At 39.6% G+C, this 26,717-nt stretch overlaps 1 protein-coding gene across 8 annotated transcripts in view; it reads right to left on the reverse strand.

Annotated features, from left to right (window-relative positions):
• Window positions 1-26,717, reverse strand: part of DGKB (diacylglycerol kinase beta) — a 412,441-nt gene that overhangs the window by 181,100 nt on the left and 204,624 nt on the right. For all 8 annotated transcript variants that reach the window (XM_033067483.1, XM_033067474.2, XM_033067464.1 and 5 more), the window contains 4 exons: window positions 25,440-25,514; window positions 15,410-15,495; window positions 13,875-13,964; window positions 9,589-9,749 (listed from right to left, as the gene is read on the reverse strand). In XM_033067483.1, the coding sequence (XP_032923374.1) occupies window positions 9,589-9,749; window positions 13,875-13,964; window positions 15,410-15,495; window positions 25,440-25,514 (412 nt within the window). The remainder of the gene's footprint in view (window positions 1-9,588; window positions 9,750-13,874; window positions 13,965-15,409; window positions 15,496-25,439; window positions 25,515-26,717) is intronic.

The following is a 26,717-nucleotide window of genomic DNA, read 5'->3' on the forward strand; positions in this document are numbered from 1 at the left end:
TTAACTCTCACATGAAAACAGAATGATTACAATTTAAATCTGAGCTACTTTCACATAGTCCTACCTGTATACACAGAGACATATGTCTTGCATCTTAGCCAGGAGAAGCTATCAGTGTACACTGAGCCCACCTTATGTTTTATACATTTTGTGCATCTCATAAACCTTTCCTAGAGTCAACTTACTTCCACAGCTAACCTCACGTCTTAAAAATCGATGCCTTTTTAATTCAAGCAATTCCCTCAGTTCTTCTTCCTACTTTTTGCTCTGAATTAGTCTTATGAGCAACTTTAAAGTTTAGTCACCCTACTGTTGACTTCAATATAAAATCTTGTTGGTTTCTACATTTCCTTGATATATTCCTGTCATCACTAACAAGCAGAATTAAAAAATCTAGACAAAGATTAAAATTTCAATATCATATGAATATAGACGTTTCTTAGTGCGTTTGAAAAAAATCCCACATCATATTTTCCTGACATCCTTGACATTTCTTTTAAGAACAAGTAGGAATAACAGCATTAATAAGATGAACATACATCACAATTATATTATGATAATATGAAAAAACACTGTAATGAACTCTTAATCATTACTTAGTATATTACAAATTTCATATGGAGAAAATAATAACTTACATATATAATGAATAATACTGTAGTAGGACTAATACAGTTGTAAGTTAATTACACACTGTGTAGCTGATTTAGTTGCATTTAGCTAAAGAGATGTTCCATGCTCACTGCAGATTAATTATGTCTTTAGGTATATGTTCTCATTTATAATTGTCACTTGTAACCATAGCTGTTGATGAGACTGCTCTGTAGATCCTTCCCTTATGAAAACAAATGCACCACATGCCCAAAACAACAAAAGCAACAAAAAATGCCAGAAAAATCCCTGACTCAAAATCTCGACTAGCTAGGGTATACAATGACAAAACACTAGAGGACTGCAAGTTTCATTTTACTGAATTTCTTCCCAAAAAAATATCTTTTGTAGTATCTACTTAGTAAGGTTATGCCTCACTGCATTTTATTTAATATCTAGCTTTCCCAAATTTGACATAGGTGAAATGTAACATCTTCCAAATTCTAGAAATTGTTCTATTTTACAAATCTCTTATAAATTAAAGAGAAGGATACAGGTAACTGCCAAAGACTCTCCCTATGATTTTTCTCAAAGTCTATACTGACTAAGGGAAACAAACCACTTTCTAGCCTGTGACTCCACGCCAGAAGAATAATTTTACGTCAGAAATAGGTAGCAAGTATAGCAAGTGGGTGAAATACTCATAAATCTAAAACAAGGGAGCCTTTCCTACTTCAAGGTGTTCAGCCTTGTTCTCACCACGTAATGAAAAGTTAAGTAAGTCTCATATGGCTAAAATGGAAGAAGAAAAAAATCTACATGGGAAACTAGGAGGATGGTAAGTCTAAGTTAGGCACACCATACACCTATTTGACTTTTCCAGATTCATTGTGAAACTGTAGAGAAGCAATCACATTTTCTAGAGAATCATTCCTACTTCCTGTGATTCTCTTTGAAGCAAAGACTGGTGCATGTCAGCCAGGTATCCGTGCAAGATAACATGTTTAGTGTCGCCAGTGTGTTCCTTCCATATTATGAGGACACACAGGCCAAACAAATGACCAGTGATTTAGGTCACTTTAGGACAAGCACGTTTAGGACAGTTCATAGCAGAGGAACAGACTATATCCAGTTTGAATTAAGACTCCCAAACTACATGTTTTGCAGACAGAAGGAACTCAGCATCAATTGCTAAACACCTCCTGAGCAAAATTACTTGCTACTTCAAATATAACCCACAGAACTGTATTTTCACTGAAACTGACAAAGTCCACACTGAATTCAGCACAAACCTAGGTATTCTTACTGTGCTGTAAGGGAAATCACACACACGTGTCTTAATAAACTTATTTGATATATGTAAATGTTTTCAGAAAGTTAAAGCATATGCTGGCCTAAATTTACAATTTAGCATTGAAATAAAAATATATAAATGACCAACCAAATATGAAGAGCAATCTAAATTCTTTGAATTTCTTTACAATTATAATAAATAAAATAAATGGTAACTCAGGAAATCATCTTTCTTTTGTACTAGTAAGACTCATTACACACAAACCTTCAGTTCTCTGCACAAAAGTACCTCCCACATCCCATGCAGTACAGCACAACTAGGATGCCCCAATGTACATAATGAATTCATACACATTATGAATGGTAGAATAATACGATGGCAAGAGGAATTTAGAAGGTAAACTAAATCCACACTGACAGAAAGAAACTACTTAACAGGAAACACCACTGGTAGTATTGCACTATAGATACTACCAACTCTAAGACCAAGTACATCTTAGTTATGGAATTGGCATTCTTCATGTCCAGGGAAACATTGTAGAACATCACTGAGAGGAAATCTGCAAAGAGCCTCCTATCGCTTCTTATTTATGAATTATTCTACAGATCCAGCTTTCTATGGCATGCAGTATATGCCTGCGGCTTCCTGCCATATGAAAAAAATAACCACCTGCAACAAAAAACCCCACATCATCATATTTGCCATATATTATATCCAAAAATTTCTGCAGAAGAATTTCAGTGTTTCAGCAATAGAGTTGAAAAGTGTAAAGAAGATTCAAACATGCAAGTAGCAAAACTTGCAAGAGTAACTAATTAAACAAGAAAATTAAAGGAAATTAAATAAGATGACACATTGAACTATCAATGATTCCTCAAAATAACAGTATTTCAAATCAGGGATTAAAGTGCACTGAACATGCTCTTTCTGAAAGAGAGCAGAGTTCTCCCCACAGATATAGCAACCATTTTTACAGATATGGCTATGTGACTGAGTCTATGAGAAGTCCAGGATCAATATGGATCTTTTAATACTACATTTGCATTCACACATGGATGAACTGTTCATTTTCTTAACCCTTTTTGCAGGATAACAAAGTGTTTTGGATTACAAAGCAATGATACTGTTTACTGGGAAGTATTCTTTTCCTCCTTGGCACAGAAATAATGCAATATATCACAGCATTCCATTAACACATTCAAAGTGATGATTAGGATTCACAAAATCACTTAGGCATGTGTTCATGCTCATATTAGTTCAGCAAACCACTAAACATAATTTTTAGTTACGTATACCTAAAAATCTCACTTGAATAATTAATCTGTTTACAACAAATGCCCAGAATTCAACATGGGCATTTTTTCAGTCATATTAGTGAAAATGCAAAAAATGCTTTAAAAATTACCCAAGTATTTAACTGCTTCATTAGATCAGGAAAGTTTAAACACATACTTAAATGTCACATTGCATCAGTGTTAAGATGTGCATGCACTTAAATTCTGCATTGAATCGGCAAATGTCCTTAGGATATTTTCCTATGCAGAAAAAAATTACCACCATGAACAGCAAAATGCTATGAGGCTTTAAAATTTCAAAATACAGTGCCAGCATAAAACTTAAATTCATTCACAGCTGTAAATATTATATACAATAATAACCACTTTTTTTGGTAGTAATAAATATACTCTAAAATAAAATATATAATGAAAAAATAGATAATAAAACACAATATTATGGGATCCCATAGTCAGTTAGAGGAACAACTACACCTAAGACTCTAGTATATGAGACTTAAAATTCTGGTACTCAAAATTGCTGTTGATGCTAATGAAAGTCTATTCTCAAGAAAACCAAAAAATACGGCTTCTATGTAAGGTCTTTCTTACTCTTTTTTTTTCCAGTCTTGAAAAAATTTTTAAAAATTAAGAACGTACAATGGAAGTGTAGGTTGATGACTTAGAGTATAGTGATGGGGAAGCAGACTCATAACAAGTTCAAATTTATGATTATGAGAATTAAGAAGTCATATTTTTCCCTACTGGCAGAATAAGAGGCTCTTAGTGACTGGTTAAGGTTGAAGAATATTAAATCATGAGCCTCCAAATATCTATTTGATAGTGCATTTGGATAGTACTATATTAGGTGTCATAAAAGTACACTTGTCTATGTCATAGACCTTTACTACTTTATGATAATAATTCTCCAGATTTGTAGCATTACTTACAAGTATTAATGACATTTCGCCTCTATACTATTTTTTAATTAATCCAGAATATAATACTGACTTGTTTCTAAAAGAACTTACAGAACATTTCCAGGCACATTCAGTTATCTTTAACTAAAAACACTTGCAAAAAATATTTTTGTTGTAGATCATCCAAGTGAGAATATCACCATATTGCAATGAAATCAATTACCACATGTTGTAAAGACTGAATGAGAGACTAAGGTGTTCTACTTCCATAAGTTCCGGTTCAGCATTAAAATTTTTTACCTATTGATTTTAGAAAAGAAGTCACTCAGAGTAATGTAAGTTTCTGAATTTCCATGTACAAGTTAATCAAATGGACAAAAACAACAGATGGAACAGGAATCTGGATATCCCAGTTCTCTTCCAGGTTACTGTCTTAATTGCTGTCCTAGAGCACTTTTTTCCCTCCCATATGTTCTTGTGTATGTGTTTGCACATGTATTCAAAATTTCAGCTGAAAGGAGACTGGAAGATTCTTATTTAAATCCTGTGTCAGTAAGCAGACAGATAAGATGTTTTCCATATCCTAAGTATCTCGTGCAAATGAAATAATCTGAATAAGATCAGCTGTAGCTTTAAGCTTCCTAAGGAACTTGATTCTGTTGCTGATGACTTTAGGGTGTGTAGATAAAAGAGTACCAATAGCCAAAAATTCCAAGTAGGCTTATCCAAAAGCATGCATTCAGGTGAACAGTGTAGATAGACAAGGGAGAAGCAATTCTGGATCTACAAAGAATGTAAGCCTCTAAGGGATTCTGCCGGTTCCCTAAGGGACAGCACCCCTTGCAGTCCTCCTAGCCAGAACACTAGGCAACCACTTAAGTGTGAACAGAGAGAATATATATGCTCTTTACATATGTAAGAGTTATGTAACTTGGTCAAAAGCAAAAGTTCAAAATTTTAATGGAATCTGGTCTGAGAGGAAGAAAATAGAGATAAAAATCAGAGCATTACCTAATCAGTCATTCATACAGAACATTTCTAGTTGAACACAAGGATATACAGTGATTGCTAATATGATCTTTAGGACTGCCCTCTGTAAATACCAGTATGTACCATATCATTTGGTTTATTCTTACTCCTTGAATACTGCCCCAACAGCAGTGAGAAGTGCTTTCATTTTAGAATGATATTTACTGTCTTAACATAGGGATAGTTGCTACACTTTATATAATTTTCCTTAAAATCCAGCTCAGTAATATGTCTTTTTACACAAACTTGGACTAAAAAACAATGAAGATGCTTGCAAGTTCAGTTTATGATGCTCCAACAGTCTAATTACAGAACTACAAGAGCTTAGCAGCATATGCTCTGCAATACCCTATGCAGTTACAAAAATTCAAGTGATAGTTAAACAGCATTGATAACATTTTATCTTATATTAACATCAGATAAATTTATGATTTATTTAAAAGGTAAAAAAACCCAAAAAAATAACAAACCAGAAAGAAAATGTTTATGATTAAAGATCTCCAATACTGATTCATGTTGACCTAATTTTGGCTCCATGAAGTCTAAACCCTATGCTAATTCAGTGGCAGAACAGTAAATTCAAAATTATCTTGCTTCTGGAAAGCCTACTTTAGGACTCACATCCTAACATCTATTCATAATTTCTTTCAGCATTATTACCCACAAAATGGAAAACAATAAAAAGAGCTATTAGTAACTAACAGGAAAGTCGACGGGAAATAGATGAGTTGTTTGGTTTAAAAATTGTTACCTTTTTTGAGATAAGCCATTATCTGAGTCCAATAATTGTTTTTTATGTCATATTTTCAAGAAGTTTACATAAAAATGTAAAAAATCAGGGTCCAGCAATGCTGGTTCTCAGGTGACTACAACTATGCCTTTGGTTTGCTCCAATCAAGGAGGAGTGTCTGAAAAACTCGTTATCTTCAGGAATACAAATTACTAATTTTGAGATACCAAATAGTAATAAGATTTTTTAAAAATAACTTCATTATAGCTTTTATATGATCTCTTGAATGTCCACGTGGAAAAGAAAGCACAAAAAGTAGAGAGGTATTGTGCTGTGTCACACATTCCTACCCCTAAGTATGTAAGATGTCTTCTTCCCCCCTCCACAGGCTCTTTTCAACAAAGCATTTAGTGGAAGCCAAAGTTTCTAATGTTTAATCAAAATGGAACATTTAATGAGGCATTCCTTCCATTATCATAATACCCATTTTATCTCACTTTGAGACAATCATTTGAGAAGCACTAAAAATAAGCAATATAACTTCCCTACATATTTGACATTCTTTAAAAACTTCCTAATAAAAGATAGACAGCCTTGACAGTCATTCCTTTTTCAGTGATTAGTATCAACAACACAATTTTGCTTGACAACTAAGCTACTTAACCTTAAGCTTAAAAGAACTCTTTCTTTGCACCTTAGCACTACGCAAAATTTCTGGACATGCCATTACGGAGTTTCCTAACAGTGCACATAGAAGTCTTTTTCAAGGTAAAAAAGTTCTCAAGTTGTTTTCCTATTTTGGTTTTATGTGAGAGTTTGCCTCACTGTCTCTTGATTGCTCATCTTCTGTGGCTGCTGCTCAGGTCTCAATCAGCACATGATTATTTCACCATCTTCTATGTTTATCTGGTTTTGCGTGTAGATGAAATGAGTACACTTATTGTGAATAGAATATAGGCCTATCCATTTCATAATTAACAATGTGCATTTATGCTTTACTACGACTGTATCACTGAAGAAAATGGCTCAATCCAGGTATGATCTGAGAGTAGACTTGAGAGCAATTGTTTGCAAAGATAAGGTTTATTTTTTAGGGTATCATTATCCACATTTTTCCTCTTCTTCTTTGAGTGAGGCGTAGAGTCATGAGTATATGGCAATTTAGTCTGAGGATTATTTTGTTTGCTTGCGTGGTTTTTTGAGGCTTTTTCCTTGCAGGCAATTTCAAGCATTGAATTGAAGAATTATTACTGATTTTGTGAAAATATTTCCCTGTTCTAAGACAGCACTAGATTAGAGAAATGTTAGCTTTTTTCTTGTTTTGTTTTATTGGTTTTTTTTAACAGGCTTGAGATACAAGTAGAAAAAAATACCTAGGATAACATAAACCAGGAGTGTTATGCACACAGGCTTATCTGAAGCACCTGTCCTGAACCATACATGCTGAACCACCATTAATGGTAAGCAGCTGCATGCTCAAAGAAAGCAGCAAAAGTTAAACTGTTTTACCTGTAGTAAAAAGGTTAACCATGACAAATAGCTATGCCCAATGAAATACTCTGTCTACACGCATTCCCTCTGATTATAACAACAGCAAGCTGGCTTAAATGAAGTGACAAGACTGAAATTCCAGTACTGCAGCAACTGCAGAAATGCACTGCAAGTCCAGGAATACAGTCTGTGAAAATAATACTGACATTACTGAACTGTCTTTGATGATCACTGGGATAATATCACCCTAGTGCATGAATGTATGACTATTAAAGCTGGTTGTGTAGATTATGAGGAAAATAACTTTTATTTTCTCTAAAGTACATCAGTAATTGAACTTGTCACTGTCAGACAGCTGGCCTGATGTTTTTTGTCTCTATCATGATTCTCTAGTACTACCAGCTATGTTTGTCCAGCTCCCCAAAAACTCTGACTTTCCAAGGCAAACTTTCATTTTCACATGACCCTACTAAATTCCTGAAGAGGTTTTTTGGTTTGGTTTTTCCTTGGGATGGTGGTATCTTTGTTTTTTAAAGCAAATATGATATGACTACTTTAATGCACGTTTTTCTTGGATATTTAGCTTGTATCAGTGATTCCAGTATTATCAGGAAGCAGATGGAACTTCTCTCCTGGTATCTTGCCATCCTGACAGGATGATGGATGCGAGCAATTGAAAAATCTTTATCTTATTCTACATTGCTCTTAGATGTTTTCTAGCTCCTGCTTTGAAACTGACACACGGCTTGGCGTCCACTTTTTATGGTCCTTCCATGCTTTTTGTTTCCATCAGGCTGAACATTACCCATATTCATTCATAGTTTGTTAATCAAATATCTCCATTTGTTTCTTACCTTCTTCTCTGTACTTGGACATAGCACAGTTTTTATGTACATATCAGAGCTTTGAGACTGCCATAGATAAAAAAGACTTGTTTGGCTTGAACATACTAATCAAACCTTTCACATACATATGCTAGTGTCTCCAATATTCCTTTCAACTTAGTGCATCATTTTCCTTCCAAGGTAAATTGCTTTCTGATTGGTACCTATGGTAAAACAATGAGATCTGTAGATGAGGAAAAAGCAAGGGATGTCATGCTCAACTTCAGCAAGATTTTGAATACTGGATACCCCATTCTTGTATCTAGCTTGGGATATTATGGTCTTGATTTCTGGAGAGATTTTTAAAAAAAGACTGACTAGATAAGGTGATTGACAGGTAAGAGGGGAGCTCCAGAGAGGTCTAATATCAGACTGCAAATACCTATGAGGAGGTATCAAAAGCACAAAGCCAGACTCTTCACAGCAACACATATGACAGGAGCATGGGAGACAGATAATTAATATTGAAATGAGAGATTGAGACAGGGTGTAGAAAAATCTACTTTCATCATAAGGACAGTCAAGCACCACAACAGGTTGCCCAAAGAGGTTGTACCATCCTTGAGGGCTTTTAAAATCTAAATGTCACCTTCTCTCAAAGCCAACCCTGTTTAGAACTAACGACTTTCTGCAATCCCTTCCAACCTAAATTATGTCCTAAAACATCAAGAGCCCCATGTCAAGCACAATTTTATTCCATTTTACTTTCCTGTCCTTAACGAATCACAAATCAAACATGAATAAAGAAATTATGCTAATATTAAGAAGTGTAGATAGTACTTAGAAAACCACAGAGAAGCACAAACCAGAGATACAGATCCTTAGACATGAAGAGCTGCTTAAACCCCTTTTCCTTCTGATTCATTCAAAATGTGAATTTGAAGTGAACTTCATTTCCCTACAAGGCAGAACCAAGCAGAAACATGCAGGGCTTTCATTTTTGTATTATTGTTTTATTATTTAACTGCCCTGAAAAAATAAAGAATATAACTGTTTCTTTAAACAGTTTTGACTATGTGACTACTAATGGAAAATGTTACTTAAGAGTTCTTATTAAGTGATTAGTTTTTCCTTTATAATTTTATAGGACCTTCAAAATGACAATATAAATTTAGTATTATAGTTGGTCATAAATCATTAAGAACAACACAAATATCTTCTTTATAAATGGGAAGGTAGAAGGTCCTGAAAAATAATTCAGGTTTGAATGTCAGGAAGTAAATTTATGCAAATTGCTGTCAGTCATCTATGTATTCATTTCACTAGCAAAACAACATTATAAATGATATCTAGCCAACAGTTCTTCATTTGAAGGCATGTGATGCAAATATTTATTCAAAACAGAAAATCATTTAAGGATAAGCACAAGTCTTACCACGCCAATAGAAAAGTAGTTATTGATGATGTTGTAAGGCACTGGGTCTCCTTTCTCATCTTTATCATTGGGTATTACTTCGAATTTCCACCTGTCCAGTAAAATCTCTGAGCTATTCTCAATGTCTTTCAAGATCTTCATCAAATTCTCACCTTCATAACCTAGTAAAACATAAATCCAGTTATTTAATCAAGCAAAATAAAGTTTCTTTACATTTTCTTTCTCTTTCTAGATGGTTGGACAGGACTCTGAGCAACCTGATCTAATTGAAGACGCCCCTGCTCATTGCAGGGAGTATTGGTCTAGTTAACCAACATTTCAAGATTCCTTTCAACTCAAAATATTCTATGATTCTGTGACTGAAAAAATAAAAGTAATGCATATAAGTCCGTAAAAGCAGGATTGTGCTTGAAGTATTGACAATTTTCCAGCACTTATCATTAAAAGAAGTACAAATACAAAACTAATTACGCGTGTAAATTTAGAAAAATTCTAAACTTCCATGGACATAAAATTCGTGAAGAAAATAATTACAGTAGTTTCATGAATGCAAGCCGCACGGATTATAAGCCGCACCCCCGGTGCCTCGACAATGTTGCTGTCTTTGTCAATAGATAAGCCGCACCCCGAATATTAGCCGCACTTTCGTTCGTCGCGAGAATCCGTGCGCAGCTTTCACAAATTGGCCAATTAGTAACAGGATCGCGGCATAGCGGGCTTTACTGGCTCGGGGCGGGGCCAGGCAGGCTCGGCCCGCTCATGGTTGCCGACGGGGCCGGGTGGCCCAGCTCAGCGCCACGGCTCGGCGGGGCTGGCCGGGTGGTGCTGCCGCCGCCGCCGGGCTCGCTGGCCCCCCTCTCCTGTCAGCACCGCCCCGCTGCCGCGTTCCCTAGCCCTGTCGGCGGGCTGCCGCCGCCGGCGCCCGGCTCGCCGGCCGCGCCGCGTTCCCTAGCCCTGCCCGCCACCGCCCGGCTCACCGGCCGCGCCGCGCCGCGTTCCCTAGCCCTGCCCGCCGCCGTCCGGCTCGCCGGCCGCGCCGCGCCGCGTTCCCTAGCCCTGCCCGCCGCCGCCCGGCTCGCCGGCCGCGCCGCGTTCCCTAGCCCTGCCCGCCGCCGTCCGGCTCGCCGGGCGCGCCGCACCGCGTTCCCTAGCCCTGCCCGCCGCCGCCCGGTTCGCCGGCCGCGCCGCGCCGCGTTCCCTAGCCCTGCCTGCCGCCGCCCGGCTCGCCGGCCGCGCCGCGTCGCGTTCCCTAGCCCAGCCGGCGGGCTGCCACCGTCGCTGCCCGGCTCGCCGGCCGCGCCGCATTCCCTAGCCCTGCCGGCGGGCTGCCGCCGCCCGGCTCGCCGGCCGTGCCGCGTTCCCTAGCCCTGCGGGCGGGCTGCCGCCGCCGCCGCCCGGCTCGCCGGCCGCGCCACGCCGCGTTCCCTAGCCCTGCCGGCGGGCTGCCGCTGTCGCCGCCCGGCTCGCCGGCCGCGCCGCGTTCCCTAGCCCTGCGGGCGGGCTGCCGCCGCCCGGCTCGCCGGCCGCGCCGTGCCGCGTTCCCTAGCCCTGCGGGCGGGCTGCCGCCGCCGCCGCCGCCCGGCTCGCCGGCCGCGCCGCGCCACGTTCCCTAGCCCTGCCGGCGGGCTGCCGCCGCCGCCGCCCGGCTCGCCGGCCGCGCCGCGCCGCGTTCCCTAGCCCTGCCCGCCGCCGCTGGGCTCGCCGGTCGCCCCCTCCCGTCTGCACCACCGCCGCGTTTCCTCGCCCTGGCCGGCACTGCAGGCCCCCGCACCGCCGGGCTCCCCCATGCTGCTGGCCCCGATTCTGCTGGGCTTCCCCCGCTGCCAGGCAGCCCCACCCGCCGGCCTTCCTGCTTCTGCCATGCTCCCCTGCACTGCTAGCCCCAGTTCTCCCAGGCTCCCCCGCCCTACTGACCCGGCTCTGCCGCCCCCCTGCCCCGCCCTGCCGGCTCAGGCTCTACCGCCCGCCCCCCACACTGCTGGCCCCGCCTCTGCCAGGCTTTCCCACCTCTGCCGGGGCCGGCCGGGCTCCAGCTTGGCTTGGGGCTGCCGCGGGCTCTCACTTCCGTGTTGGCAGCTTTTAGAATTTTGTTAATGTATTAGCCGCCCCAGAATATTGGCCGCACTTCGGGGGTTTCCACCAAAATTTTGGTCAAATTGGTGCGGCTTGTATTCGTGAAATTACTGTAGGTCTTCAAAATTTGTCAATCTCTTGAATTTTCCAAACGATCCATAAAGCTAATGCCATACTTTGCAAAATGTTCTTGATGAAAAATTAATCTTAATATTTAAATTCCTTTGATTTCAAAATTTATGGAACAGAGACATATTGTTGTTTTGCCTGACAAGACACCGAACAGTTAAAAGCTACCTACTAATTTTCATGGATTGTTTCAACCTGGTTTACCATAACAAATCCAAAATTTCAAATTTAGAGCTAACAGCTTTATCAGCAAAAGTAATATTTTTGTTTTTTCAACAGTTTCTTCATGAGCCTCACCCAGCTTTGTACAGAGAACTTAGGTGCAAATAAGCACTCACTGACATTTACTAAACTGAGTAGAAAACTTGCTTATGCACTCATGAGTATATACAACATACACGTGTGCATGAAGAAAAACTGGGAGTTTTACTAAGTGACATTATCTACTCTGAATATTATTCAAAACAAATGACTTTTTAATAGGTAGCTAGGATGTGGGGATTCAGTCCTTCTTCAAAGCAGAAAAAAAAGATTTCCTATTCAAGCCAGTGTTATTAACAGGTTTACAAGCGCAAGCCACTCAAAACCCCATTGATGATGTATTTGTTTTTGGTTGCCTAGAACACTTTTGCTAGTTACTGTTAACCACCAAATGACAGCAGCATGCACAATTCCATTTCTCTGCATCCTTGAGATCACTCACCAGCAATTTACTTTCTGGAATCCCTGTTTCCTCTCCCATCTATGGAAGTTCCAGAAAATCTGTATTATGGTATTGTTTACCACAAAGCAATCGGGCAAAGAATGATGAAACCCAGAATATTCCCCGATTGTTTTTTCTACTTTAGTCCAAATGGAATTACTTAAGATACAGAAAATAAATAAAAGTGAAGGTAGGGACAGGTCCCAACTAATGTAATTAAATGTTCTTATGGTTGACCCTCCTTAGAACAGCAGATTGGACTAGTGACTTCCTATGACCTCTTTCAGTTATTCTATGCCTCTATGAGCAATTCAGAAAGTTAAGTAAGGCTGATTTAAATGCGTTTAGTCTCATTTGTTTACCTTTTTTTTCCCTGAAGACTATGAGAATGAAAACAATCAACAGTTGTGACAGAGAAAATAAAGGAGGTTCTCATATGATTTGACACAACATTATGGTTAACGAAGTGCTATAGCATGGAAACTACTGAGAATTTAAAGACTATCTGGCAACAAGGCAGACATTTGGAAAGGAAACTGATGAGACAGAAGAAGTAAGATATCTGCAAAGACTGAGAAGTTCCAAATAGAACAATCAAGTTCCAAATACAAAACATCTCAACTGAAACAACCGAGACCTGAAATAGACTTGGCTACGAGTCCATAAACTGAGGTGCTCTCACCACAAACTGAATCTTGCCTACAATTTTTTTCCTCGTGTCTCCTTCAAGTTATCTGTAATAAAGATTCTGAATAGAGTTTTTTAGAGGAGTTGAGAGTAAGTCTCCATGCATCCAGGAAAGGATGCAAAGGGTATTAATGGTTTGATTTTCTAAAGATTCTTCTTTCAGCATTCTTTGCCTTCTCATTTTCTGATAAAGAGTACCACAGCACTTACTGTCTGGAAACCTCTGTAGGAAAACAGAAAGGGAGTGGATCAACAGAACTAGTCCAAGGCTGAGACATGCTTTTCATTTAATATTTTTAAAGATTAAAAAATATTAAACCACTCCTAACGCATTATTAGATGTTTTTGGCAACCCTTTCAGAACAATTAAAACCCATTTAAGACTCTCCCTTTACAAGGTATCGATCAAAGCAATGACTGTAATGCAGATGGTAAAAACCCAACCAAACAGCTGTACACTATTCTCATTACACCTTGGAATGTTTTTGGTGTCAGCAGAAGCTACAAACAAGGTATGAAGTGTGACTGCAACCTTTAATGTCTTACATATCTATACAACAATTACAAATAGATCATTCCAAAAATAGAAAAGGTGATAATGGTTCTTTATGAAAACAAACACAAATGTAGATGTAGATAGAAAAAGTTGTTTTCTTTTAATTCCATAATAAATTGCATTTTCATTTGTGTTTACCTCCTCCCCATCTCAGACACCTTGCTAAATCATTGCCAGTCCCAAGAGGCAGGATAGCAACAGGAGGATGCTTAATCAAGTTTGCTTTCTCTGTGAATAAAGAAGATAAAAAACACAACTAAGGAACAAAAATGATTTAATTACATGGTATTATATAACTGTGTTAGGTTTTGTTTCAGTGAAAGACTTGCTTTGTATATGAAATCATCTACTCCACAATGAGCATTTCACCAAACCAGTCCATTTTGTAGCCCCTTCTGCACTCAATATTTAATCCTTAATACTAATTTACTCATTTATTATCATAAGGATTTTGTAATCCTAATTGACTTCTTTGTTATCATAAGGAATTTGCATCATAGATATGAAAAACATTCATAAACAATGATACTCGGGATCTTTCTAAAACTGAATATGGTGTTCTCACTCTAGTTCTCAGCTCTGCCACTCCCAGTTGTGAATACAGAAGAGTAAAAGTTAAGGGCATGAATAATGAGGTGAACCTTCTACTTTTGAAAAAAGAGGGTTCCTGGATCCCCCAAGTAATTTCTTAGTTCCATACCACAAAAAATGCTGCAGAACACAGTATGTTATTGGAAGAGAAAATAACTGCATGACATTTTAGACCTCATGAAAAAGGTGATGACAATTTACAGCTGCAAAACTTAGTTTCTTCCAAGTTTAGGAAATGCACTTGATGTCTATGTACATCAATTTGTTACTCTGAAAGCTGTTTGAGAGGTACTTGCAGTGGCTTGCATTTGCAAAAAGACTTCTTTTCAACCAAGATTAGAAATATTCCTTTGCTATCATTCCTTCATGACATCAAGTTTCCTTTTCAGTGAACTTTTAAAGGTTTTCTGGTCCCCCACAAAGTACACACTTTTAAACACTTCAGTTGAAGCTTGAGTCTTTTGATGTCTCTTGACCCACTTCCTAATTTCCATTGTAACACATGCTCACTCCTTTTCTCTGCAGCCTAACACCAAATAAATGATCATGTGATGTGGAAGACATTCTCATTAATAATCTTTGAGAAGATTAAGTCATTTAAGTCTGCAATAAATTGACTTCTGGGCCTTCCTTATGAAGACTGCAAAGAGGACTTTGCAGGAAACTGACTGAAAGAGCTCCAAAACTGAACTATCTCTTAATACATTATCTTCGTTATGAGATAATATAGTATAAACAAAAATTTGATAACTAAAGAACGCAAAGCTAAATTAAATTGTCTTAAAATTAGCAAGTTAGATTTGATTCAATTGGGGAATAGATTTTGAACTGAAATTAAAATAGATTTGTTCAGATTTCTTGCTTTCGGGAAACCCAGAAACACTGAACTTGTCTAGAGATTTTAACTAACTTTAACAATTTGAGTACCCTTAAAAATAATCGTGTACCAAACTAACACATTTCAAAAATTTAAATAAACAAGCTGTTGTTTGAAATAGTTGCATCCGTGCATTACTATATAAGGAAGATCATTAAAATGAAAACCATGAGGCAAGCAAAACTGTGTAAAGGCTATAGATTACCTATGCAATCCAAAATCCAGCCTACTGTTCCATCTCCACCACATGCTAGTACTCTGAACTCAGCAACATCTCGGAAAAAATTTAACCTAAAAAGAGTAAATGAAGATACTTAATTATGATCAACATAATTGTGCATTATGTAAACATGTTACGGCTTAAGACATTTTATTTAATAGTAAATAGCAAACGATCACTTAAAATAAAAATAATTTCTGCATATGTATTCATTTTTAAGACAAATACAATCCAATATTATTACAGTAAATTCACGAATACAAGCCGCACTGAGTATAAGCCGCATCTCTGGGTGTTGGCAAATATTTCGGTTTTTGTCCATAAATAAGCCGCACCCGAATATAAGCCGCTCTGTCGTTCGCAGCGAGGACCCGCGTGCAATCAGTAACAGAACCGTGGGAGGGCGGGGTTTACTGGCTGAGCTAAGGCTGTGCAGGCTCGGCCCGCTAGGGGCCGCTGACGGGGCCAGGTGGCCCAGCCCGGTGCTGCCGCTCGGGGCCGGCCGCCGCTGCCCCTGGGCTTGGTCACCCCGGGTCAGCGCTGCCCCGCGGTGGCAGGCAGGGACGGAGCTTCCCCCGCTCCTACGGCAGCGGCGGCGGGCGGGGACGGAGCTTTCCCGCGCCCGTGGCGCCGGCGGCGGGCGCGGACAAAGCACCCCGCCTCCTCCCCGAGCCGCGGCAATGGCGGCGCGCACTTCCCGCCCCCCCCCGGGCCGCGGCAATGGCTGCGCAGGGCTCCCGTCGGCTCCCCGGGCCGCGGCAATGGCGGTGTGGCCCCCCCGAGCCGCGGTAATGGCGGCGCCCCCCCCCGTCAGCTCCCCGGGCCGCGGCAATGGCGGCGCGGCCCCCCCGCGTCCTCCCCGGGCCGCAGCAATGGCGGTGCCCCCCCCCCGTCGGCTCCCCGGGCCGCGGCAATGGCGGCACGGCCCCCCCGCGTCCTCCCCGAGCCGCGGCAATGGCGGCGCCCCCCCCCGTCGGCTCCCGGGGTCGCGGCAATGGCGGCGCCCCCCCCCGTCGGCTCCCCGGGCCGCGGCAATGGCGGCGCCCCCCCCACCTCCTCCCCTGGGCTGCAGCAGAGGAGGGAAGAAGAGAGCTCTCCCGCCTCTCTCCCCGCCCCCCGTGCTGCCTGCAGGGAGCCAGGGCAACACGGTAACACTGTAACAATTGCGAAATGCCGGCTTTTACTGGCCGGTGCTTGGCTCGGCACTCTGGCTGGCACGTCTGGGGTTGTAAATGTCAGAAAATTATTAATATATTAGCCGCACCCAACTATTAGCCGCACTTCCGGGTTTCCACCAAAATTTTTGTCAAATTACTGCGGCTTGTATTCGTGAAATTACTGTATTTATTATCAGTATTACCTGAACAATTTCAACAAAAATCAATAACTCAAGAGTTATTACGGTACACAAACACTAGAAAAAGTTTGAACCTGATGGTTAGTCCAATCTTTGACTTCAAATCTTGTTTCAAACTATTGTCAGAAAGCATTCTCTGTTCACTTAGTTGTTAGTGGATAGGGAGGCTCTCAAGACAGAAAACCTAAGCTAAATGTATTAGCCATAACATTTATTTGTGAAGCTCTTTCTATAAAGCTATATTAAAACTTTGTATTTCTGGTAGAACACTGGTATGTATTAAGCTGAACATTCAGTGGTTGTTAAAAATAACTTTGTGTCATGGTTTGATACAAAATGAGAGAGCATCAGATTAAAGGCCTTCATTCCATCATCCTAAAAACTCTATTTTAAAAGTAAAGTATCTTTGGCAATATTTGCCTGGCTATTTTTGCTTCCATATCCATCAAGTGAGTATCACCACCTACTCATCCTCTTCTTTCTGTAACAATGTTGCATAATGCTGGAAAGTGAGGATATATTAAAACAATGCTAAGGTGCAATATTTTAATTTAAAAGCATCAGTTCAGGATAGCTTTTGACACATGTTGAAAAGAGTCCTTACACATAAACTGTCAATAGATAAAAAAGTTCCAGTAATTTTGCTGTATTACTATGTATGCATGTGTATGTTCATTCACATATATTATACTCATTAGTGTTACAGATATCTTAAAAGGATAGTCTATATTCTAGTGACCAGATCTGATATCCAGTTTGCAATCTCCTAATAAATGCATAACTAATATATTTTACACAAATTCTTGAATACAAATAAATATAGACAATAGCTTGCAGGTGTTTAACACCAACTGAAATTTCCCATATGAAATTGTAATGCTGCAGGGAGAATGTAGTTTCTGTCCACAGAAAGTTCTAAAATTCTTTTGTATCTCTTGATAAAATCAAGAACACATGGAAAATTACAGAGCAAAAAAAGCAAGAACGGGAGAAGGAAATGAAAAACACAATGACCAAAGAAATTATGTAATATGTAGAAGATGACAGGACTTCTTGTTCTACTAGTTTTTGACCAGAATTTCAATTTTAGCCAAGTTTCATAGAATTAAGTCCATCACATGTCCCACCCATTGTAATTTTCTTTGCTCAGAACTTTTAAGTAATTTCAAGCGCAAATATAATGCCTGAAGGATGCTTACTTGCCCTGTATTAAAGCCTGCCTTGCCCTTCTCACCCTCTCCACGTTCAACTTCACACATCTGCAGAAGTGCTGTAGGATTTTCTTTGACCCAAATGTTGTGTGCCAAATCTGACTGGGTACTTGTGGGGAACACATCTAACAGGTGTACGTGTTGAAAGATCCTCTGCTGGAGGTCACCTCCTAGCACTGAGGTGCAAGGGCAGGCACTGAGATGTGCCCTGACCCCCAAGTGTGCATGTCCACCCCTTCTCAAGGCTGGCACAGTGACAAAACGCCTCCTGCCACCAGAATTCCCACTCCAAGCCAATGTGTTGGGTTGGCAGAGAGTTACCAGGTGTAATTACATTGCTTCCTATACTGAGAGCATTTCATCTTAATTTAAAGTCAAATTATAGTCCAGAGGTGATGGCAGGGTACTGACTTCTAATATTTAAGCATTTCTACCTCATGTAGCAGATAAGGGGGAAAAAAAAGCCTGGAAAGAACCAACCAATCAAAACAACACCAAAAGCACAGGGCTGATTTTAGCATTACTTCAGACCATAAAATATAGACCTAAATCTCTGTTTCTTTTTATAAACAAGCTTCTTCACCATATGGATATCAAACCCTCCTTTTGTTTTGACTGTACAGTTAATCTTCATCAAGAAAGTGTAACTTAAAATAAGTGGGGGACTGAAAAATCTTGCGAAACCATATTGCCAAAAACATATTCAATAAGTTGCATTTGTATTTCCCTTGGAGCTTTGTATATTCACAGACAGTGAATTTTCTAAGCAAACTACAGCATTAGATTCACATAACTTTTTCTTTTTATAAATCAAAAAATTATACATACATTATATAAAAATCTAACATGAAATACATAAAAATAATGCATGTTACAGTGTATATTTGCATATATAAACGCAGTGTATATAAATATACTATAGTAGATATAAATATTTATAAAATCAAATTAATTTATAAAATTAAATATAGTTATATAATTACATATGTAAATAAATCTTTGAATTAGAAATTGAATTAGAATGTTCAGCCTACATTAGGAGTTGCGAAGGGAACACAGTTCTCTGTTTTATAAGGTTTCATTCAGATTCAGTAAGTGTTACAATTATAAAGAAAGAATTTGACACATTTCTTTATAGACTTCAGTGAGAAAGTCAGTATTGCTTACCAAGAAAACTGCACTCAATTAGTGTTTTAATAGCACCTGTTACTTTTTATTCACTATTTTTCACATGGTTTGAAAAGAATTTTTTAAGAAAACTGCCAGAGAAGAATTTAGTAAAAGTGGTTTAAAGTGAAACTAAAAAGAAAAGGAAGTCATTGTAAAGATTTTGTGTAATGTCAGCCAAGTTAAAAAAACAGAATAGAAAGTTTTATCCTATTTTCTAGGAAAATTTGAAACACTGAAAGTGATTGACACCAGAGTAATTTTACTCTATTTTTCCAGAAACAAAGAGTCAAAGGCAGTTACTGAGTTTCTGCTGATAAATCAATAATTTCCAACCGAAAGAGGGCAACTGTTTCAGCTACCTATATTACTCTAATTCAGTTTTTCATAATCATCTCCTCAAATCCATAGGAATGCAGGGGATCTATTTATGAATGAAATACCAATGCTAGAGGATGCAACTATTTGATTTTGAATCATGCAGTTAATTGATTTATGCACAAGTAGAAAACACATACACATTCTTATAGAACTGTTTAGAGAAATACCTTATTTATTTTAATTTATTTAATTTATTTAATTTACTCACTGTAATGAAAACATAAATTGCAGTATTTTCTATTTAGTCACCTGCACATGACTTTTGTTCTTATACCCAAAAGCAGTGTACTATGCAGAACCTCAGGTACTCAGCCAAACATGGTGGCATAACAGCAATACATGAAATCATTCAGCATGATTCACTCACAGTGCAAGTAAAACTTAAAGACTGTCCACAGCCCAAAAGAATAATCCACTAGTGGACCTCTGGATAGGTTACAGGTGGCAACACCACAGATGTCATAAAAGAAAAAGTATTGTTAAAACCTCTGCTTAAAATACATCTCTAAATTCAGGATTTAAGTCTCATATGTGAAGACTTGGTGAATGCTAAGTACTACTGATTCATGGTGTAGAAAAATAATTTTTTATTCTTAGAGTACAACTAACTCACCACTGCTGGCTTTGCCATGCGTTGGCAAAAATGCAATTCTTCCAAGAAAATATGGACCAGATTCAGTATTTTCTTCAGAAGAAAATAACTATGTAGTTATTATCTTCTAAAAATATTTTTGGTGTATATACCTTTCCAGAATACTCTGGGTATTCCAAATGTCCAACAGCAAAGAAATGCTCTGGCGTTCAAATAATTTGGGAAAATAGCGTAATTTGGCAAAAAGGCCTATTGTTCTGTGAAGGTAAAAGAGCGCAGGTGTTGTAGATTCCCAACTAAATTACAGTGTAAGTTGTAGGAATACAGCTTTGCTGCCTTGTGCATCTTTCAAGTGGGCAGGATTTAAGATTTAGTAAGGCCTGTTGAGACAAACTTGCAACTAGAATTAAAGAAAAAAAAATCTCTCCAAATTAAATGCTTATGGAAGCTACAAAGAAATACAACTTCTGTAGATATAATTTCTATAATAGAGTATAAAAATACCATAAATTAGACATTTTAAATAATAGAACTTTAGAGAGCAGGGGTCTTTTCAGAGGGACAAAGACTTTGTGAAGCGCTGACCTCTCTACAGAGTCCTGCAGCTCTGTGGCTCAACTGCTATTCATCCTGCTATTATTTACCTCTCTGTGAGGTGAACAATAACTGAATTTCAGATTCTTCAAGATCATTAAATCCACAATAACAGTTGTTGTCAGAAGTAGAAGACTCCTAGAGAGATATAACAACAAAACAGGGAAACTCTTTTCATGGCAAAAGACACAGGTGCTAGGCACAAATTACACAATGCATCAGCCCAGCAATTTTCACGTCACTGTGTTAACTGTGGCAGTCTGTAACTGTGGAGTACCTTTTATGCCTGTGTTCAGCTGCAGAGCTTACAAGGTTTTTCCAGCTCCCTCATATCCCTCTACTGCCAATTAAAGAATGTCTAAACCATTAATTATTATACCCATGTTTAAAGTATACTGTTGCCTCCATTGCTGGAAAGGAATCAGTGCAAGAGTTGCTGCCATGAGGTTTATTTGCATCATGTACATATTTTTATACAGACTATGTATACCACGTGTCTTGACATAAACTGCCCCAAAAACGCTAGCTCAGGCAGGCAAAGAAGCTGCAAGAAATGTCATTGCTGCTGGTCCTGCACTTCTCCATGTTCCATCCCATCCATTATGAAAGTACGCAACCCATCCACTTCAGTAATTGTACAATGAGGCTGTGATACTAAAACCCAGTCAAATTGCTCAAAATATTTTTCTGTTGTCCTGCCATATGCCCGCATAGTTATAGAAAAATACAAATAAATGGCATGAAGAAAGGTGGGTTTTTTTTGTGCTTTTGGGGGGCTGTGTTTTGCGTTTTTTTGTTGGTATTTTAGAGTCCTTTACTAAAACACATTTCTCTGCAGGAACACAGTTATCCCACTAAAGAGAACAACAGACACAGCAACTGAGCTCCTAACCATTAAAAAACCCCAAACCAACAGTTTTAGCTCCCATAAGATTTACCATTTTCTTAGTCTCCCAGTTCCTTTTCTTTCTCTCAGCCAATTGAAAAGGGGGATACTTCAATTTTTCACGAAAATGAACTGGAAATATCAATTCATGTCAGCCACAGATCTTTGAAACTCAAGTTACAAAACTTGTGAATGTTATCTTCTTGCTTGATGACAGCAGCCCATGAGAAAAATATCATAAAAAATTAAAAACATTAACTTATGGGTTAAAGCAGACAGGTTGGTTTGAACAAAAAAATGCAAATTCTTAGCTAATACTATAAACATTCTCTTGATTGAGTAAACATGGCTGAAAATAGTACAGTAATTTCACAAATACAAGCCGCAGCAAGAAGACTAAAATTTTGGTGGAAACCCGAAAATGCGGCCAATATTCTGGTGCGGCTAATCTATGGACAAAAATGTGATGTCTGCCCTTACCTAGTATCATGTTGGTCCAGTCCCGAGCCAAAACAGTCTGAAATCCATGGTTTCCCGTTGTTCCGACGATGAACCAATCAGAGAACAGCTTATTGCCTGCCTGTGGATGGCGGCGTTACTGAGGGGCGGGGGTTGTTATCGGGGTGAGTTACCTCGGCAGTTCGATAAAAGTGTGTGATATTTCTCTGTACTTTTTAAAGTGTTTTCAGTCTTGTGCGGCTACGGGGCTGGCTGGGCTCGCAGGGAGAGGGCTGGGGGAGCCTCTCTCCCCGCAGGGAGAGGGATGAAGCGGGCAATCGGCTCGCAGGGAGAGGGATGAAGCGGGCAATCGGCTCGCAGGGAGAGGGCTGGGGGAGCTGCTCAGCCCGCAGGGAGAGGGCTACAACGGCCGCTCCCCCCGCAGTCGCAACGGCTACAACGGGGCCGCTGCCCCTGCGGGGCTGCGAGGGCCAGAGCGGCGCTCCCCCCGCGGGCCGTGGGGGCTAAAACGGGGTCGCTTCCCCCGTGGGCTGCGAGGGCCAGAGCGGCGCTCCCCCCGCGGGCCGCGGGGGCTAAAACGGGGCCGCTTCCCCCGCGGGCTGCGAGGGCCAGAGTGGCGCTCCCCCCGCGGGCCGCGGGGGCTAAAACGGGGTCACTTCCCCCGCGGGCTGCGACGGCCAGAGCGGCGCTCCCCCCACGGGCCGTGGGGGCTAAAACGGGGCCGCTAGCCCCCGCGGGGCTGCGAGGGCCAGAGCGGCGCTCCCCCCGCGGGCCGCGGGGGCTAAAACGGGGCCGCTCCCCCCGTGGGCCGCGGGGGCTAAAACGGGGCCGCTAGCCCCCACGGGGCTGCGAGGGCCAGAGCGGTGCTTGCCCCGCGGGCCGCGAGGGCTAAAACGGGGCCGCTTCCCCCGCGGGCCGCAAGGGCTACAACGGCCGCTCCTGTGCCAGCACGGAGATGTGGCTCCGTTCGGAGCTCAGGTGCCTGCCCGCGCGGCTGAGCGGCTGTTTAAAGGCAACGCGGATCCATTGGGAATGCTCGCAAAATGACCACACTATTGTTCCTGTCTTTTTCGGCTTGTAAATAAAGGGTGTGTCTTTTTTCACTTGGAAACAATGTTTCCGAGGTCGGCAGTAAGCCAGTAAGCCCCAGCGATCCCGCGATTGTGTTACTAAATGACGATTTTGTGAAAGTTCGCTGCGAACTAAAGTGCGGCTAATATTCCGGGTGCGGCTTATCTATTAACAAAGGCAACAATGTTGCCAACACACCAGCAGTGCGGCTTATATTCCATGCGGCTTGTATTAGTGAATTTACTGTACTTGAAGGGGAATAAAAATCTCAATATAAGCTTAACTAAAATGTTCTACAGTAATCATGAATGCTTTAAAATAAATAAAAATTATATTTATCCCTTTCTACTAAATAACTTACTGGGATGAAAAAATACACTTCTGTTTTTCTCAGTGCTGTACAGTACCCAAATGTGTTCCATTTTGATCTAAATTTCACATGTAATATGAGAACATTAAATAAACATAAAATTTGGACTGACAATCCAGTATAACTGGCATTTTAGAGATGGATGAATGAGTGGACAGATGGATGAATGGGCAGGTTTTATTAGGCAACTCAGTCCTCACAGAAAACAAGTACTGGTAAGTGAAATACCAGAGTTTATTCAACTTCTTGCTTAAGGGCCAAATTATATGCAGCCTACAAAGTATTGCCAGGGGCAAGAAGTGATGGCAGGAGACAAATGGGAAATTTAGGACTATTAATTCCTGTGAAATGAATAAAAAATATACCAAAATAAGCAGCGCCTGTTGGAAAAGTAATTAGAATTTTCTTCAAAGTGACTCTGAACTAAAACTACTTCGATTTCTAACAGAAAGTGAAATCGAAAACACTTTCTAAAAATCACTGTCCTGGTTCAAAAGACTAATGTTTAAATTGCTTCAGTGCAGGGCTTCAGCCTGAACTTAACACTGCCCTCTTGTGCCTCTGCCTTAAAATGCATTTTCCTTCACACAGCAAGACTCATGAAAACTAAGTCACATACGGACAAAAATGCAGTCAGATTAATTTTCTTCAAATTTCGAAGACAAAAGGTGACTATGAACAAAAATATCTAGTTGTTTTTTTATTAAATCATCTTCTCAATTTCTAGCATGGCATTTCTATCATACAGTATGTAGAACAATAATGTTTACTAGTTTTGTCTCAGTTAACTCTTCTAGTAAGAGTACTTACGTTCTCCATATGTGTCAAGAATAGCATAAAATCAACAAACTTCACTTGAGCAATAAAAACAGCACTAGCATTCAGATACAAGATGATTACAAGCATGAAGGAAATCGTGCAAGTCTTTATCTCAACTTTTTGGGCTGGTTTTGCACCATTCAGCAGGTTAATGTTAGCCACACTTCAGAGCATATCTTAACTTCTAAAAGGATTGAGCCCAATATGCTTTTCACTTCCATCAATGTTATACAAATCTACAGGTCTAAACAAGTAAAAAATGCAAAGATTAAAACCAAAAGTATTCAAACAACAACGTAAACTTCATGTCAGTGAACATACACCTCCTAATATCTGTCTGCAACTCTTTTCACTGGTGTAAAATTTCATGTATCAGTGACATAAGTAAATAGCACCTAGTACATACAAAATAACATACAGAGCAGATATTTAGTGCTGCTCTGTCTAATTTTCTTCTACCAAAGCACCCACTACTTATAAAGGAGACAGTATCAGGTGGCAAAGGTTGGTGTTTGATACACTGTAATTCTCCTGTCTTCACACTAATGCAAATTAAGAAGAATCAGGGAGGAAGCACATTAAGCAAGGGGCTGCAATGCCAGCTGGTTCAGAGAACACTCCCATCCACATTTAAAGTCACTGCCAGCGCCATCTAGCCTGGCCAGTCATTTTCCAACCACTACATTTCCAAGATTATGTAACTGATAAGAAGCATGCGGTCACCAATACATTACAGACCCCTAGGCATGTGCACATTTGTGTTTTTGTAAAAGAAATGCATGTCTTGCTGGCAGTCCTTGAGGCTACTGACATCTGCAACACAAGTAACCCCCAAGAACTTGGGTTGCTGAAATGGTAGTTAAAGCTGCAAAAAGAATTTAGTTTATCCCACAGTTTTTATAGAATAATGCATGGTTTTCAGCAAAACATATGAGAAACAGCCTTATTTGTACAGGTAAAGAAATAATACATATACATTTCTGCAGCCATTTAGAGAACTGCAGTGTTGATACATTCCAAACATGCTATATGTACTTCAGTCTGTTCATCTGATTTTACGGTATTTTATTAAATGAGTTCCTGGTAATCATATTAACTGTAGACTTACCCTGGCATTGGTCCATTTCCAGAAAGACTATAAACTTGACGAGGATTTAAAAGGTACTGAAATTTTCTATAAATTCTGAAGAGGTAAAAGAGACAAGAAGAAAATATTTACTTACAAGTTTGATTTTTTTTTATAAAAAACATTTCAAATGAAAGAATTAAAGAAGCTAGAACATACTATAAATATTTGAACTGCAGGATATCATTTATACAAAAAATCAAATACTTCAACACAGCAATTATACTTCATACACAGAGTATATTGTGGAATAAAAAGTTGAGACAGAAGTACTACAAGCTATTTACAATTCAAATGCTTTGTATAGACAGAAACAAAATAAAGAGCTATAATTACATGAGAAAAGGTGAGTCAAAAAAGCATTTTGGAAAGCATATTGATTTGCATTAAAGTAACTCCATGGCAAAGGAGAGATTTCTCCCTGAAATTTATTGCAAACACAGAATTACAAGTAAAATTAATTGCAAAAGCTAATTGGCTTTGCCAGCCACCAAAAATGTCTGCATAGGCTGAAAAACATTCTGATGAAGAAAACCTGTGGTCGACTACATTTCCTCAGGATTACATTTGAATGGGAAGAAAATGAAAAATATTTAAATCATTGTTTATTAAATTACACTTATTTTAAAATAATCTGAATAATAGGAAGCAACTTATTGATACAGCATGACAAGCATTGCCTATCCCACATGGGACCGTATTTGATGTCCTACCCTCAGAAATTATTTCTTCAAAAGTGTAAATTTAGAAATTTGAGTTTACTTGTCCTAGAAGTATGACACAGATTTTGTTTCTTCATTACAAATATTAGAAATGCAATTTCCTACACTGACTGGAATGCAGTAGTGATTCCTTTCTCACACACAAACAAGAAAGCACACAGACAACTTGGAGCTCAGAATAAATAAATATACACCTGGGACCTATGGGAATAGTTTAAGTTATAAACCCATGTTTCTTGGTTTTAATTTTAATGTTTCTGTCCTTAAGCTAATTAATATTTTAATGTTTTTAAGAAAGCATTTATTATCCAACTGAAATATTTTTTTCTTTATATTCTCTTAAATAAAATTGAAGCATAAGAGCTGAATTCTAGGTTAAAATGTCCATGTTTTCAAATACAGCACAATAAAACTGTCTAGACACAATCTATGTGCACATTCAGGGATTTGGGGTTTTTATATTTTTTTCTTAATAGAAATGCATCATTTATCAGGGTAGCTGGTGAGCAAGTGTGTAAAAATACTGAATAACAAACAA

Source organism: Catharus ustulatus, chromosome 1, assembly GCF_009819885.2.
Source record: "Catharus ustulatus isolate bCatUst1 chromosome 1, bCatUst1.pri.v2, whole genome shotgun sequence".
NCBI lineage: Eukaryota > Metazoa > Chordata > Aves > Passeriformes > Turdidae > Catharus > Catharus ustulatus.